Source organism: Sorex fumeus, unplaced genomic scaffold (assembly GCF_029834395.1).
Source record: "Sorex fumeus unplaced genomic scaffold, SorFum_2.1 ptg000020l, whole genome shotgun sequence".
Lineage (NCBI taxonomy): Eukaryota > Metazoa > Chordata > Mammalia > Eulipotyphla > Soricidae > Sorex > Sorex fumeus.
This window is the reverse complement of record NW_026606077.1, coordinates 11,026,811-11,044,380: the sequence shown is the minus strand read 5'-3', so window position 1 is coordinate 11,044,380 and position 17,570 is coordinate 11,026,811. Positions and strand designations below refer to the sequence as shown.

Here is a 17,570-nt window from a genome sequence, read left to right as displayed (position 1 = left end):
AAGGAATCCTCTTCCACTCTGGATCAAAAATTCACACCGAAACCTGTTTTCTCTTAGTGACAAACTCCCTAAACTGGTTATTTTTTTCATCTACTGTATGAAGATAAAGTTAAGAAAACACTGAGAAACATAGATTAATTGAATTCCCAATCATTTCTCAACATTTTGTCACTTATGATGATGGGAAGCCTGCTATATCATCACCCAGAGCTGTAGGCCCAGGTAAATTTGAATAAATCCTCATATGTAAACACAGAACTAATACAACTTGTATATAAATATCACTTGCTTACACATATCCCTCCCTTCTGTTTATTCATGGTCCTAGCAAAGGCCCCACAGTCCTAGGAAAAAGTCATGTAGCCAAGTGCTGTTGTAAAATTTGAAAAAGTAGATTGTTTAAGACACAATCATTGAGTCTGTACATATATACATATATATGTATATATACACACATATACAACTTATGCTCATATATACTTCTATTTGAAATAGCATTGTAGCACTGTCTTCCCATTGTTCATCAATTTGCTTGGGTGGGCATCAGTAACATCTCACAACAAATTGTGAGACTTATTGTTACTGTTTTTGGCATATTGAATATGTCATGGGTAGCTTGCCAGGCTTTGCCATGCAGGCAAGATACTCTCGATAGCTTGCCAGGTTATCCAAAAGGGATGGAGGAATCAAACCTGGGTCGGCCACATGCAAGGCAAATGCCCTACCCGCTATGCTATAGCTATTCGAAATAAAACTATGTAATTTCTTTTCTAAAATTTTTACCTATAATTTAGGGTGAAATTAGCAACTCACTACTGCTAATTTCTAAAGGAAATATTTCTAAACTATTAAAAATAAAAATCAATTTTCAATTAGCTGGAATGATTTAAGTAAGTAAAAGTAAAGTAAAGGCCCTCCCGTTGATCATCGATTTGCTCGAGCGGGCCCAGTAGCGTCTCCATTGGAGACTTTGTTGTTACTGTGTCTGGCATATCGAATACTCGGTAGCTTGCCGGGCTCTCTGAGAGGGGGGAGCGATAGCACAGCGGGTAGGGCGTTCGCCTTACAAGCGGCCAACGTGGCCGACCCGAGTTCGATTCCTCTGCCCCTCTCGCAGAGCCCGGCAAGCTACCGAGGGTGTTCGATATGCCAAACACAATAACAACAAAGTCTCCAATGGAGACGTTACTGGGCCTGGAATGATTTATCTACAAAAAAATTACAAAACTTTCATCCTATAACAAAGGTAAAAGGAATTTACAGAAAAATAGGAAAACGTTTTTTATATAGGCATGACAGAAAATATCTGTGATATTTTTCATTTTTCAACTTAAAACATTTTATTTGGGGCCAGAGTGATAGTACAGCAAGGAGGGTGTTTGCCTTACACACAGCTGACCCAGGTTTGATCCTTGGCATCTTATATATTCCGTGAGCACTTCCAGGAGTAATTCCTGAGTACAGAGCCATAAGTAACCCCTGAGCATCGCTGGGTGTGACCCCCCCAAAAAGCCATATCCAAAAATACAGGGGTATAGATATAGTTATAGTTAGATATAGATATAGATATAGATATAGATATAGATATAGATATATCTAGCACAGTAGGTAAGGTACTGGTCTTGCCTTGCATGCAGCCAATCTGGGTTTGATCCCTGGTACCTCATATAGACCCCCTAAGGACAGTCAGGAGTGATCTCTGAACACAGAGAAAGGAGTAATCCCTGAGAATACTCAAATGTTCCCCCCAAACCAACAAATCCTTTTTATTTGCTTATGTGTGTAATTCCCTATATTCATCTTTACACAAAATTTTGCATTATTATACAGTATATACCTTTCAGAAGTTTTCTTCAGATTACTTAAGTTTTAAACCCCATAAAACCTGCATCTCTTTTTGAGTAGGAAGCTGGACAATGTGGACTTATTAAAATGTCTTGGGAATGTGAAATTTCTAGGGCCAAGAATCAATGGGCTTCAAGAAGCTTCAGTTATTCTACTTCAATAAATCCAAGAAATTCTGGATTCATTGGAATCCTTAGATAAACTCTGTGCCATTTGGCATGGGGTTTTGTGTATGTGTATATAGGAGAGACTTTCCCATCTTCTTTCACCTTTTAATTACTCATTGAGTGGATAATGGAACTGAACTATGTAGTCTTCACCAACTCCACAATTATCCAGAACTACTAGGAACTGCATCCTAAATTATTGGTATCATTATGCTGATACCAATGCTGATATGATATCATTTGTATCATTATGCTGCATTATGTTGATACTACTAGAGTTTTAACTGGTTTTTTGGGTCAACCAAAACAACACAGACTTTCTTTCCCAATTGTGAGCTCTGAGGTAGACTATGTTACATCCCTTTTTATATTAATAAAAGTAACCAGACACAACTAGTAGAGGAAATTTGATATCGGGGTTCACTGGGATGACCTCAGTAGAGACAATTCCAGGAACTATCCTAAGAGTGCATTTTCCTTACCTGCCTTTGAAAGTTGAATCTATCTGGCATAGTTTCAATCCTTTCCAGCTGGAGCCTCAGCACACACCTGTTCTCCCTCATCAAATCTTCTCCAGAGGACTTGTTGCTTTGGGTATTTTCAGTGTTGTCTATAGAAAGTCGCCATCATGGAGCCCAGCTGTCATTGCTAGATTTGCCAGAGATGATTTTCTGCAAGGGCCCATGATCAAAGCAATATCTTACCTGAAAAGTCTGGAGCTGAGAGAGAACGGGTATCTCCTGGTGGTCCTGTTCAGTGGCATAGATTTGGAGCTGTTCCCCAGGGAAGAATGAGATCATCCCTCCCTCTGTACTCAACTCCAGGTCAAAGACAGCCTCGAAAGTCACTGGGGGTATTTTCTTATCCTGACATAGAATTGTTGCATGTCAACTAGTATGCATGGCATGTTATTCTATTTTGATACACACATGTCAAAATTTCATCACATCCAAATGACAATTACTGAGATGGGGGTTAAAGGTTCTATGCTCAATAAACAGCAAGTCTAGTTTCAAACCTAGATCCTAAAGCATCGACAATTTCCCAACAAAAAGAGAGGCTATTACAACATGGAAAATGGTTAAGTCTTACATGCTTCCAGGGGAGAACATCACTTATTATTGACCATCTGTGCTCTGTGCCCCGATTACTTCTGATTTGATTTACTCATCTAAAGAACTGAACAACAAAATGCACGCAGAACTTGTGAAATATTTGACTGGTGAATAAGTGGTTTCCCGTATCATTCCATTTAAATATCTTCCAGTATTATTCCATTTAAATATCTCAACAACACCCAGAAGTGTATTATTATTATTATGTATGCTACCCAATTGATTGATCTATAGTCAGAGCCGTGGAGTTTTCCTAACATGACAATGAGTAGCTGCATAAACTCTAGTCCAGTCTCTCACTGAGTATTGAAGATTGGATGGTCTCTACTACAAGAGCACTTCTGACTGGTCTTCTTTCCACAGCCCAGTGATGGAAAATGTAGCCTTATTCTTTCTTCCTGTTGGATCTACAGTTTTTCCTCACTCTTTTCACGTGTGTTCAAACAAAGAGGGCTTCAGAAAGCCAAGTGGGCTTCAAATGAAGGCAACTTGCTGCTCTTCCTCATTTCCTGCAAAGGGAAATTGGAATTCAATTGTGCAAAAGATAGGTAGTTATATTTGCTAACTCTTTCAATTGCTCCTTTATTGCGATTTGAGAATTCAGACATACATTGGGTGAGACCATAACCACATTCTTACCCAAACAGCAGAAGACCCAGGAATAGGCTTGACATGCATATAGGTAACAGAGAATGAACATATTGGGTATTGAGGATAGAATGCCATTCCCATTTCTGTGACCAATGGGCAAGCCTAAATCACCAGAGGACGATGAAACATTAACTGGAAAGCTGAGACTGATAGCATACCAGGAGCAGACAGTAAGGCAGAGCGGACTGTTCATGGAACAAAGGGCTTGCAGAACAAATATTGGAGGTCAAGCAGAGGTAGGCAGCTGGGAGGTGAAGCATCTGTGATTTAAGAAGAAACTTGCCAGATGTTGATCTGGGGCCTGGAATCCCTTTCATGAGTTCTTGCTACAGCTGGAGTAAGTCCCTGCAAGTGGAAACACAGGCCACCAACTCCTCCCACATCTCAGCTCCCCTGGTTGCACAATGATCAATCCTCTCTTGAGTTTTAAAACCTGGGGGTGGGAACTTTCACAGTGGAATTTGGATGGAGCCCCTCCATGGACAATCTAATGTTGTGGAGAAGCTTATATGTTCCGAAATTTTTCATTAAAAATAAAAGTTATCCACTATACCCAAAAAATGATATGAGGGTGACAGTTAATTATAAAGTCAAAGAAGCTCTCGGTGTGCTTCTTTGCAAGCACACTCAGAGGAATTGTGGGTTGGGTTACAGACCATGACTGCAATAAAATGAGTCATACAATATTTTTTGGTTTCCCAGTATATATAAAAGTTATGTTACTACCACACTGTAGCCCATTAAGGGGACAATATCATCCTGCCTTAAAAACACAATGTACATACCTTCATTAAATGTTGCACAGAGACATGAGGTGAGCACGTGCTGCTGGGAAAATGGCATAGTCTTTTCTAGATGCAGATTCATAATCCTTCACAATGTGTGTGGAGTGCAAGAAATACAATCAAGAAAATGAGCTCTGCCTAGGCTCTGCCGATGTTTATAATGTGGCCCAGGAAAGATCATGTAAGCTCACTGAATTCTCTAGGACAATTGTAACAGAAATAAAACTAACCCTTACTTAGATCTTGCCATATCACAAAAACTATAGGGTGGGGACTGTTATATTTACCTATTTTTCAGAAAAAGCCAAACAAAATACATGTTTAAAACATAAATAACTTGTCCAACATCAGGTAGAAGAGCCATACCCAGGGTACAAATCCAGAGAAGTCTGGCTACAAAGCCTATCCATAACCACTATTTGAATTTCCCTCTTGATAAACCATAAAAGAAGCCAACAGTCCAAGTTCCCAGAGTATAGTAACAGAGCATGGTACAAGCATCTTTAACAAAAAAGAGTAAAACCAAGACGGAAAAATCATCTAGATTTTCAAGGTCTACAAATTGGTAATGCTGGTGGTGCATAACCATTCCACAGATGATTAAAAGCAAAATCAGACACAAAACTAGTTTTGTAAAAGAATATGAGTTCTCTGAACTGGAGAAATTGTATAGGAGAGTGTACAACATGTGCCTTGCATATTACTAATCCAGGTTCAAACCCTGGTACCACATATAGTCCTCCAAGCCACACTAGGAGTGACTCTTAGGTGCAGAGTCAGGAGTTAGAGCTGAGCATCAATCAGGTATAGCCCAATCTCCCTCTCAGGAAAAAAAATGAGATAGAATAGCATTTGGTAGTAATCTCACTAATGTGTTTAAAGTACAAACAAATGTACAAAGGCCAATACTCACATTGTTACAACATCAACACTTACTTGACTCAATATTCACTTTATTATAATTATGAAGCAGATTCTTAGGGAGACAAGACCTCTAGATCTGTATGGGAAATTGCTATAGGAGCCAGTGATGCCTTCTTCTATCTATATATAGTTCCCACTATTATTTGCTTGATGTTTGGTATGTGATTTGCTATTTCCATCCATAGCACAGTAACACACGTAATGTTAATAGTACTAGGAAAGTGCTTATGCACCGGGCATTGTATTCTTGGAACACCCCTCCTAAGTACAGAAGCCTCTTCAGCCCTAGCAGAACATATCACCACTCAACTACTTAGTGGTCAGACATGTAGTTAAGCCAACCACCACCATCAACCTACCAACATAAGCAAAGTCACCTTAGACCTCTCTGCATTAGCTGATCCTCCAAATAACTACAGCAATTTGAATGTTCAGGGAGAGACCAGCAGAATTGCCCAGCTAAGCCCTGCTTTAGATAGAAGGCCCACAGACATGTAAACAAATACATGTTGTTTAAAGCCACTAATCTGAAGGGTTGTTTATTATGTGGCAAAGCTAACTGATGGAGCCAGGTCTCATGAAATTCGTGGAGCAGTAATAGCAACATGGAACCTAGCAATTACTGGAGAGCCTGTGGTATTGTTATAAGTAGGCTGTAGATTCTGTTGGCTGAGAAGGTAGAGTGGGAAAGATTAGGTTAAGAGAATGACGAGTCACATTACTATTGCATTTTACAACTTATAGATAAAGTATATGGGAAAACTAAGTAGATCTTCATGCCAACAGTCAAGAAAAGAAAGAAATCATGCTACACCACGAGAGAGCCAATAAGTACCTTTTGTATCTACTGACAAAAAATTATCCTACAACAGTGTAGTGGCTGGCCAGCCTTATAGCTACAAATTTCCTTCTATTTGAGTCCTTCCAGGCCACTGCCAAGACTCATCTCAGTGTTACTGCTACGAATGAGATCAGGTGAGACACAGAATAGGAAAGGAAGTTAAAAACAAAGAAAATCAGCGTTAGAGAGTCAAAAGGCCCGAGAATCTTTGAGGACTGTAATCCTGAAAATAAAATCAACATCCAGCCCAATTTATTTCTTAAACAATGAATACCGGGGACTCTTAGAGGATTATTTATGATGAAATATTATTCAACTAAAGCATGAACCCAAGCTTGAGGTCTCCAATACTCTCAATGACACAAGCACATAGTATGAGTGTTGGGGTTCAAGGGAAGGACCATAACCTCTAAATTCTAGTTTCATAATCATTCTGTGCTTAATTGATTTGATAAAATGTCACTTAAGACAGATACAAAAGCAAGCTTGAGACACATTATGATGATTTTTCAAGCAATGACTAGAATTCTTGATAGACCAAAGGACAGGACAGGGAAATATCCATCAATGCTTCATTGTATTAAAGGCTGATACTCACACGTAGGCCTTTTTTCTTGAGTCTATTAAGCCAATTGACAATGGCCATATGAAGCTTATTTTATAGAAGAAATATAAACTTATAGCTTGAAAGATAAACACAGACTAGTAAGTTATTTTTCAGATTATTTTTAAAAGCTTCCATATACATATATGTTAAACTTATTATCTATTTTCATTTAATACTCTAGGGGATATGCCCCAGTCACTTTTCTATTTCTCATTTATGCCTGAGTGTGAGAAAGTGATGAAACCATGTTTTAAATATTCCATCAGTAAAACAAGGTGAGTAGACTTTAAATATGAAGTAACATAGTATAATGGAAAGAATTTCACATACAATTAGGATAGTCACGGAACCCAGTGTAACTCAGTGTAACTGACATCTAGTTAACTGCCGGCCTGCCTGGTATGGGGCAATAGTTCATTATTTGTTTTTCCATGTGGATATATGGAAAACTCACACCCTTCTCAAAAAGAAAAAAAAGAATAATGAATAATAATATACCTCATGCTACCTAGCACAATGCAGAACCATAGGAACTCTGGCCAGTGAGGGACAGCCGATTCTAATAACTCAGCTTCCATCCTACAGAGCTGCCCCTCAACTCTGTGAGGCCTTACTGTAGGTGTGAAGGCAGCAGAAACGGGCCAAAGCAACAAACGCCCCACCTCAGGGAGCGGGCACTGCACTGGCCCGGGGAACCGCACCTCTAGTGTAGTCGAAGCTGGGTGCCACAGAAGGGCTCTGATTCCATTCTCAGCCTCACTCCAGAATCCAGAACAATTAGTCCTAAGGATCATCATCTGCAACTCTGGAGAACCAAGAACTAGAATAGGCCTCCTGCAGCACCCCTAGGAAGGTCAAAGAAAGGACGGGACTAGGCTGGGCTTCACACGGATCTTCTCCCTAACACCCTTACCCGTTTCTCCTTCCCCAGAACTGATCTGCACCAAGCTGGCCCCAGACCCAGAAATCTCCACGAAGGCCTCCTTGGCTTAATGGCATTACCCACCCTGGACCACCAGAGGTCGCCCTCCCACACAGGCCCGCGCCAAGAGCAGCAGCGCTGACATTATTTTCTTTCTCTATTTTTATCTATTAAAAAGATTTCTTCACAGCCATAACTTAGATCCCTACACTAAAATGGAGCAACAGGAAGATATAATGGTGCATTTCATTTATGAATGACCTATAATAAATTACTCTGAAGTGTCCCGGGTGCCAGGAGACAGAATGCTTTGTCTGCCCATGGGCTGTATTTCACATACTTTAATTTAGCTGACACATAAACCTCATTTGACATTTCGCAGGTATTTGTGGGGGGCAGCGGGGCGGGGAGGGGGCGGGAGGGGACGCTGCGGGGTTGGGCCGCGGGCAAAGTCAAGGATATTTGGTTCTTGTTGAGGGTTAAGGTATGGAGTCGCGGTAAGGCTGGCAAGGCGAGGTCGTCTCCGAGCTGATTGTTGTCCAGGATGAGCTCCTCCAGGCTCCGGAACGCGCCCAGTCCTTCCAGTGACCTGCAATGACAAAGGCAACAGGAAAAATGATCCTGCACTAAATCAGGGAGGCCATTATGAGCCGAAATAAATATTTTAACCTTCCCTTTCAGGACTGGGAATAGTTTGGGCTTGGTGCCTGTCAGCAAAGTGAATGACAAGAATTAGTAGCAGGAGCCGGGGCGGGGGCGGCGGGGGGAAGGGGCCGCTGGCACTCACCGCATCCTTCACGCATTGCCAACATGAAGGATGAGGGTCACTTAGTGAGTAGCCAGGATCCAAAACAAAGGGCTTCAGATACGGCCTGCAGGATAAATTTGTCAATGTCTTGTGCCTTCAGGCACCCAGCCTCGGCTGACCCTAACCTCCATTCCCAAGATAAATAACTCTGTCACAGTTCACCTTCATTCCCTGGACACAAATTTAAGTTGTCATCCATCATTCCTGCCCAGAAATATCATACCCCTCTTACAATAATAAATATAACTTCAAGTATCATTTCTTAGCAGTTCTCTCTGCACACTCATCGGAAGCCACACGGAAAGCGTTTCTTTCTCTCGGTTCTGTGCCTCTGACTCTCCCGGCTCTGCTTTGTTTTTTCATTACTAATCACTTAATTTGCTTCTGCCCAGTGTTGCCGAGCTCTGACCGAACAGCGAGGTGTCTGCAGAAGTACCTAATCGTTCCCGCCTGAGAGCTGAGCCGGCTGTTGCTTTTTGGTTTGTTTTTGGTTTGGTTTAGTTTTCACCAGGGGAAGAATGGTACTGAAGGAAGGACTCGGGGCGGGCAGGGAGGACTGTCTAGCTCTAGCTCTGCGTTCCTAGCAGCCTGATGTTACTGTTTTAATTTATGGAAAGTAGTTTTCTTGCTGATTTTTCTGGAAGGAGAGTCTGCTGCGCCATGGGGACATTGAGGCAGTAAATAAACTGGCACCTGAAAGAATGAAGTACTCATCTTGGGGGGAGGGGGGAGCAGGGGAGAAGGGTAGTTCAGCAAGGACAGTACAAGCCTTTCTGATCCACACTGCTGAAAGTTAACTCTTGATGTTCTGTGCTCAGGATGGGAAGCTTGGTGGAGGAGGGTGGAGCAGGGTCTGTGCACCCAGCACACATGGGTGCTAATTAAACAACGTTGCCAGTGCAGGGATGTCCATGGAGACTGGTACACCAGCCCAAGAGCTGTGCAGAGCTTGGACAGGCTGACAGCCAAGCTGCAAGACTGTCCGGAGGGCAGATTCACCAGAGACTTCAAGCTCTTCCATAAAATGTACTGCATCAGAGAGTTATCCTTTGCACCACTGACTCAATTCCCAGCGACATTTCCACTGTGGAGCCGCCTTCTGGCCTGGGTACCACCCCCTCATGTATTTCACACAGCCTCAGGCCCCGAGCACTCTCCCCAGAGCTGCCTTGTGACACTAGGGTCAAAGGGACCCCAGGGATAAAGTCATTCCACTGGAGGTATAAAACTCATTGGGAACAAGTGGTTAAATTCCCAGACTCTGAGCTTCAGTGATCATACAGCAGGGAAGATGCTTACCTTGTACCTGGCCAACCCTGGTCATACGATCACCAGGAGTGATTCCGTAAGCACAGAGCCAGGAGTAAGCCCTGAGCACAGAGGAGTGTAGTTTCCTCCCAAATGAAAAAATAAATCCCTGGACATCACGGGACCCAGCATTCCACACATGGATGTCCCCACCCTGGCTTGGTCCCAGGAAGAACTAGAGCCTAGTTCAAGCCACTCTGAGGCCAGCACCCTACATAGTACAGCACAGAGTGGCTGCAAGTGATGGGTTGTGCTGTATTGGCTGTTCTTCAACTCTCTCAGGCTCACGGAGTCCAGCCCAACCCCAATACATGCCCTCTGCAACCCCCCTGGCCTAGGGTGTAAGCTTGGAGCACACCAGGAGCTTCCAGCTCACATGCTCTTGCATAGAATTAGGAGCCAAGACTGACTAGCTCACATCGGCTACTTCGGTTTCTGTCCTCTCTCCCTGCCATTTCTTAAAGCCCTGATCTTGGGAGCTGGGGTTCAGGGCAAATGAACACATGTGCGAAGCTCTGCAGGAAGTCTGGCTTCTATCAGGAAGCTTTGACTTTCCCCAAGTCTGAAACTATTGAGTGATGCTGTGCCCTTAGATGGGCCCTGTTTCCACTGGGAGCTGATGCCACCACCATGCGGGCACTGCTGGCTCCCTACTGCATCCTCTGTGTACAGACAATCACGGGCTCTGGGCAAAGGCAGCATGCAAACACCCATTGCTCCGAGCTATACGCTGCAAATAGGACACTCTCATCGAGGTCAGCAAATGATGGGCAACTGGCAAGCAGAAAAACGCAACTGCCCAAGACTGCTTTGGGGGAAGAGAAATAAAAAGATCCCAGGACAAAGCATGATACAAAGCTCCAGGTCAGGGGAGTACCAGAGGGAGTGTCCAGAGACACCAGCTTTCCTGTGGCAGAGGGCAGTTCTGGGGTGAGCTCAGTAGCCCCGTGGGACTTTAGAATGGAATTGGGAAATGTGGGTTCAAGTCCCCAGCCATGGTGTATCTGTGCATGATGCATCAGCATATCCCTATGGATATATCCATTCCAGCATAGACATATCCCTTCCAGCATAGAAACTCCCCTGCCCTGCCCACACCCCCTGGGACTGGATAAGCTCATTCTGAGCCCAGGAAAGTATTGGCAGAGAGGGACAGAGACCCAGTGCCGTGTAGAGCAGGAGACTGGATTTGGGTAACAGAGAAGTCCCTAAAGACACATCCTGGAAGACAATGTTTTTGACTAGTTATGACTGTACTTGAGTTGTGCTTTCTCTAGAAGTAGCTGGGGAAAGAAATATTTTGTGCCCGTTTTTGAGTTCATGCCTCTCTATAGAAGATGCCTGCAATGGCTAGGGGCTGGTAAGTGAAATAACAATGGAGTTGAGGGGGCCTAAAAACAGCGCCCAGATGGGGCTGTTTGGATGGATGTTCTAGTTGCTACAGGGAAGAAGTCAGGAGGGGTCCTTCTCTGTGTGGCCTTGAACGTGGACTGTTGCCACATCTTGGGTTTAAGAGCCTAGACACAGGGTGGGAGCATGCCTCTGGGTTCCATCACCAGCATGGCCAGCAGTGGCGAGAGATTTCCAAGGGGCATGCTAGCAGGTGAGGCTGGCACTTATGCTGTGGCCAGGGCCTGCAGGGGGAAGCAGCCTGCCAGAGGGAGTCTCCCCAGCCCTGGACAGAGGCCTGCGTGTGGTCTGATCTGTGGCAGGTGCACTGCTCTGGAAACCTACTCAGCACCAGGAGAGAAAGCACATTGCAGGTGCCAGCCTCCAGCCCCCCACCAGGACAGCGGCTCAGGTCTCAGCCTGGTGACCTCCCTTCAGGTACCATCCTGGCTACTCCTCCATTCTTCCTTCTTAGGACTGGCTGGGCTCCCCCAGGAGCCTCGAAGCTGATAAGAGAGTCCCAATGCCTTTTCCAAAGTCACATCAAAATGACAAAACATCACAATGCATTCAGCTCTAGTGGATGCAAAGCGAGAGAACTTTAAAGTTTCCACTGTAATTAACCCTATCCTCGTTAAGATAATTATGATCAAGCTTCCTGTCACAGTTAATATCCCAGCATCATTGCCCGTGGCTCACACTCTGCCCTCATTAGCTTATAAAAACAGCGGCACTAAACAGGCGGCTGATGCCCTGCCCCTGTGAGGCCCATGCTGGGAGCAGTGCTGAGGGGCTCCAGGCAGGGTGCAGGCCCCACAAAGGGGTCACCCTTGGAGCCCCACCCCGTGTGCTCCTGGGCAGTGCATACTCAGCCCATCTCATCCTGTGCCTGAATGTTCACTGCAGAAGGAAGAAGAAACAGGACAAGGTCAGGCTGGTAGGTTTGGGGCAGAAGAGTTACTAATCCACAGCCGGCCTTTCTGGTCCCCTACCCTACAAAAAAAATTAGAAAAAGAAAAAGCTCTGTGCAAAAGCGTTACTGATTGTCTCTCTGGGGTATAGGTTATGGTAGGAATTAGAGCCCTTTGTCTTCATCCTGTACCGGTGGTGACTGACCGAGATGGGCAGCAAATACAAGAGACAAATCCTCAGAGAGAAGGTGTGTCAAGGGAACCATTGCAGGCCTTGAATCCAGGATGAATGATTGGGATGTTCTTGAACTAGGTAAGAAAATAGTATATCCTCAATGATCTAGCTGCGTCCTCCACTCTAACTATCCACATTTATATTTATACATTCTTCTTTTTCACATCTCCGATGCAGCACTCGTGAGGCTGATGGGCCATCCCTGGCAATTCTTGGGCAACTGAGCTGCTAATTCTCAGGAACCTGGCAGTACTTGGGGGCTTCTAGAGTTGTAGCCAGTGATACTCAAGGACCAAACGTCATGCCACAAATTGAACAATAAACTTCATACAACAGAAATGTTATAATCCCTGTAGTATCTAACTGACACCATATTCATGTTTCTGTAATCAGAAAAGAGAGAATCTACACCAATTCTAAAGGACCTAGAAGAAGCATCAGACAACTGCCACCCTGGGTGTCCTGGAGCCTGTTCGGTGGCCTTTCTGGATGGTTCCTGTCTTCCCAGTGAGCAACAAGGAATCTCAATGTAAACTTAATAATACCTGGGAAACCATCAAAAGCAATTAGGCCAACCTATAGTAGAGTATGTTGCTATGTACACACAGTTGGCTCTGTATGTTTTGTGTGTGTTTATTTATCCATGTTTCAGGCCTCATAGCCAGGTTATGCTCAAACAAATAAAAATATAAATTGGTAAGTCCATCTGGCAAGGATTGATGGGGGGAGGTTGTTTCTATAAAACAAAAGAATATCGAAAAGGTTCTGAGCTATGGGAGTGTATACTGGCATCATGTGATAGAACATCACGTGCAATTTTTCAGTCACTCCTATAGCCCTGCTGATAGATGACCCAAAAGTTAAAGCAAATAAAATTCTATATTTGTGTAAGAGATCAAATCGAATATCAGTAAGAAAAAAAAAACCCATGTCATTCACTAGGTGTCTCTTAATTCAAAGTGAAATCAAGTTTTCATGCTCCACACCCAACAGCAGTAATGAGCAAACTACCAAATATGATGAGTAAAGAACTATAGAGAATCAGCAAGGAGGTAAGATCCTGAAATGAGTACTTACAGCTTCTATTCATTGAAAATCTAGATGAGATTTTCTAAACTTTGGATTTACATGTTTGTCAGTGCACTTATATAAAATTCTAAGAAGATGACGTCTCTGGAGAGCTAAAATTAGCTTGTCTGCGGACACCGTAACTCATGCATCTGCTCACCTTTACTTTCTCTTTCTTCACCTTTACTATCACAAAGCTCAGCTACAAAAAGATAACCCAATTACAAAAAGGTAAACACTCCATGGTCTCCATATTTGCTTTCTAACTTCACCACCAACGCTTATAATTTTTATAGCTGTTAGTTCATTTGTCTATGTGTTAGTTTTTCATTTTAAGTAAGCTCAAATCCACTGCAAAATGAGACTGCATACATATCAATTTAATAGTACAGGGATTCTCAGGCAAGCAGTTTCTGTGCATTAAAGGCAAATCCTGTGACATCTGCTACCAATAGGAACACTTAGGTAGCAATAAAGATGGCTACAGAATCCAGACTTCAGAATGGTCTTGCAAAATGTTTTAATGATATCCCAGTGACAGGAGAGCAAAAAGTGGTAGAGTCACTTACCTTTTAGTAGAATCAAATCAGTTCAAAAATACTCCCAAAGAACACTAATTATTGGCCCGACTTATTCTAGGGGCAGTTTCTAGGATCATGAATTTTAGCTAACGACTTGGATAAGAATATATTTGTCACATTTATGAAGGCCACCATCCTATCGATAGACAAAAAGAATTAGTGGAATCCAATATGATCCTGTTATTGGTTCAACAAGATGAAATTTCACAAGGTATAATATAAGATATAAAGTTCATTTACCCAAAATATCCATTTGAAATTTAAAAAGCAAATAAAAATGTCGGAAAATATTTGCAATCTTTCTGACAATCAAGGGTTTAAACTCGTTAATATGAAAAAAGGCTTTTGTAAAACATTAAGAAAAGCCCTAAAGGAAATGCAAGTCCTAAAGGGAAAATGATCAAAAGAATTATGTTCATTACAGCTTGTTACTATAAACAGATGTACAAGAAAAGTATGTTTATAGTAATGTTGGCAACAAGTCTAAATGCCACCAAATAGAGGGATGATTAAAAAACAATAACAACACAACACTTTGTATAATGAAATACCATGCCTCAATTAAAAATGTATTGTAAATGGTTATCTGCTAATCCAGTAGAACTTTCATGTGATCCACTTAAGCACCTAAAATTCACTTTTTACACATAATACATACACAAAAATTCCATATATAGAAAAGGGACCTATGTGGTCCCTTCAGTCCTCCACACTTAATTCAGTTTGGCACATGGTTTCCATGTTGATGCTTAAGTCATTAAAGTAGCCTTTGCTAGGAGTTTATAACTTACAAAATGCCATTGATATAAAATACTGCACAAAGGGATGATGTCACAATTCTGGATATGCAACACAAAAGCACCTCCATACATAATTGTTTAAATAATATTATTTAAATAACAATGTCTAAGTGACTATTTATAGATTGGCAATAGAAATATTACAGATGTTTATATCACTAACCTCTGGATAATGGGTTTAAAAATTCTCCCCTGCCCCTGATTTCTCAAAATTTTCACTAGTTACCAAGTTTTCTGCCATGGATAATTATTTATAATTGGGGAGATCCCGGCAAGCTACCAAGAGTATCTCGCCCACACAACAAAGCCTGGCAAGTTACCCGTGATGTATTTGATATGCCAAATACAGTAACAAGTCTCACAATATTACTGGGCCCGCTCGAGCAAATCAATGAACAATGGGACGACAGTGACACTGACAATTGGGGTAGCACTGTAGCACTGTAGCACTGAACAACCTCCCGTTCATTGTTCATCAATTTACTCAAGCAGGCACCAGTATCGTCTCACAACAAATTGTGAGACTTGTTACTGTTTTTGGCATATCGAATACATCATGGGGAGCTTGCCAGGATTTGCCATGTGGGCTAGATACTCTCAGTAATTCTAGGAAATATCCTTTTAGGTAAAATAAGACTATTCCCCAAACACAAAGTAGAGGACTCTTGTATGAAGAGCAGGGTCTTTAGAGAAGCTCCTCTGGCTCTAGTTCTCTCTTTGGCACCTAAGTAAGTCTACCTGTAGTTTTACTTCAGTTCTGGGTATCAGACTGAACAGAGAATCTGCACTCAGACACACCACACAAGAATAACCCACAGTAATGAAGGATATAATAAAAGGTGCTTGATATGGTCTAAATTATTTGGTCGGAACAGAGGTGGCTGAGTTTCTTAGAAGTTTCTGGCATTTCAACAAGCACAATAATTTTGTTCATCCTACCTTTTGACAACTAAAGTTATGGGAAAGGAAATTTTTTTCAGGAAAAAATATTAAATAGGAGAGACTGGAGAGATAGCTCAATGGACTAAGTGTGAGCCTTGCTTGTGGAAAGCCCAGGTCGAAACCCTAACACCACATGTCCCCTGGAAATTTGTCTGAAGTAGCCTCTGAGTAAAGAGACTTCAGTAGTCCCAGAGCACCCCCAGACACAGTCCCAAAAGTCAAATAAATAAATAAATGAATAGAATACAATTATGTAAACTGAGGAAAGAGGCCTTGAATTTAAAAAAAAACAAAGCAAGCAAAAGAACCTTACAAAGAACTGTTTACCAAAGGACTGAGCTCCTTGTGAGTCTCTATGCTTATTTGATCAGTATGCAGCATCATGAAGCTGTTAACATGGAATTTCTGCAAAGGGTGGAAGATTAGATGTGGTGACCACTGATGATACTCAGTCTGATCTAATTGACCTGTGCTCCTTTCCCTATAACCACAGTTTACAAGGGCTGCCAAGAGTCACTGCTTTTTTTAAAAAAAATTTTTTTTATTGAATCACCATTAGATACAGTTACAAAGCTTTCATGACTGAGATTCAGTCATACAATAATCAAACACCATCCCTCCACCAGTGAGCATTTTCCACCACCAATGTTCCCAGTATTCCTCCCACCACCCTCACCCCATAACTCCCCTTGACTCTGGAGCCACTGTTTCTTTACCAAGGGTCCCTCAGGACTCTGCATGGTGGAAAGAGGGCAGCAGAGAGTTCTTGCCACTCCTGGCCACATTAAATTCTGTGTCTCACTCCATCTCCCATCAATGCTTACGTAAGGCCACTTTTATACTTCTGCAACTGTGGGAACAGCCCACATTTTTATAAAGCACATGGCAATGCATGGACCTCTTAGAGTCTAAACTCCATCGCAGAACCAGGCTCTCTTTGTATGTAGCATGCCCTGTCCTGGTTTTCTTCATGGACTCACAGTCCTTCAGTTCTAGAGGAATTTTAAGGCAGTAGCAAATGTTTGGAAAGATTAACTGGCTTATCTGAAACCCAACATAGCAACCAAAACACATGCAAAACCTTTGCACATACAGTACAGTGTCCCATCTACTCTGCAAAGCAATTTATAAGTAAGGTCTAGGTATAGTCCCAAAGTGAAAATTCACCTTTATACACACCCTCTATTTAACCTTGATTTTAGTTTTGTAATCCTTTCATTATAATATATATATATATATATATGGGCTGGAGCAATAGCATAGCGGTAGGGCATTTGCCTTGCATGCAGCCAACATGGCCGACCTGAGTTCGATTCCTCCGCCCCTCTCGGAGAGCCTGGCAAGCTACCGAGAGTATCTCGCCCGCATGGCAGAGCCTGGCAAGCTACCCGTGATGTATTCAATATGCCAAACACAGTAAAAACAAAGTCTCCAATGGAGACGTTACTGGGCCCGCTCAAGCAAATCGATGAACAATGGGAGGAGAGTGACAGTGATATATATGTGTGTGTGTGTGTGTGTGTGTTGTGTGTGCGCGCACGCGTGTGTATCCTCATATATAGTGATAAATCTAGGTGATTTTCAAATTATTTTAAATTTCCAGCTATACTCCCTTCCTGACCCTTCAAGAACAATCCTCCAAAGAATTACATCTTATAGTTATATTTTTCA

At 42.4% G+C, this 17,570-nt stretch overlaps 1 protein-coding gene across 1 annotated transcript in view; it reads right to left on the bottom strand.

Annotated features, from left to right (window-relative positions):
• Positions 1-17,570, bottom strand: part of LRMDA (leucine rich melanocyte differentiation associated) — a 635,497-nt gene that overhangs the window by 551,856 nt on the left and 66,071 nt on the right. Inside the window, exon 2 of the mRNA XM_056113521.1 lies at positions 8,315-8,446. Coding sequence (XP_055969496.1) covers positions 8,315-8,446 — 132 coding nt within the window. The remainder of the gene's footprint in view (positions 1-8,314; positions 8,447-17,570) is intronic.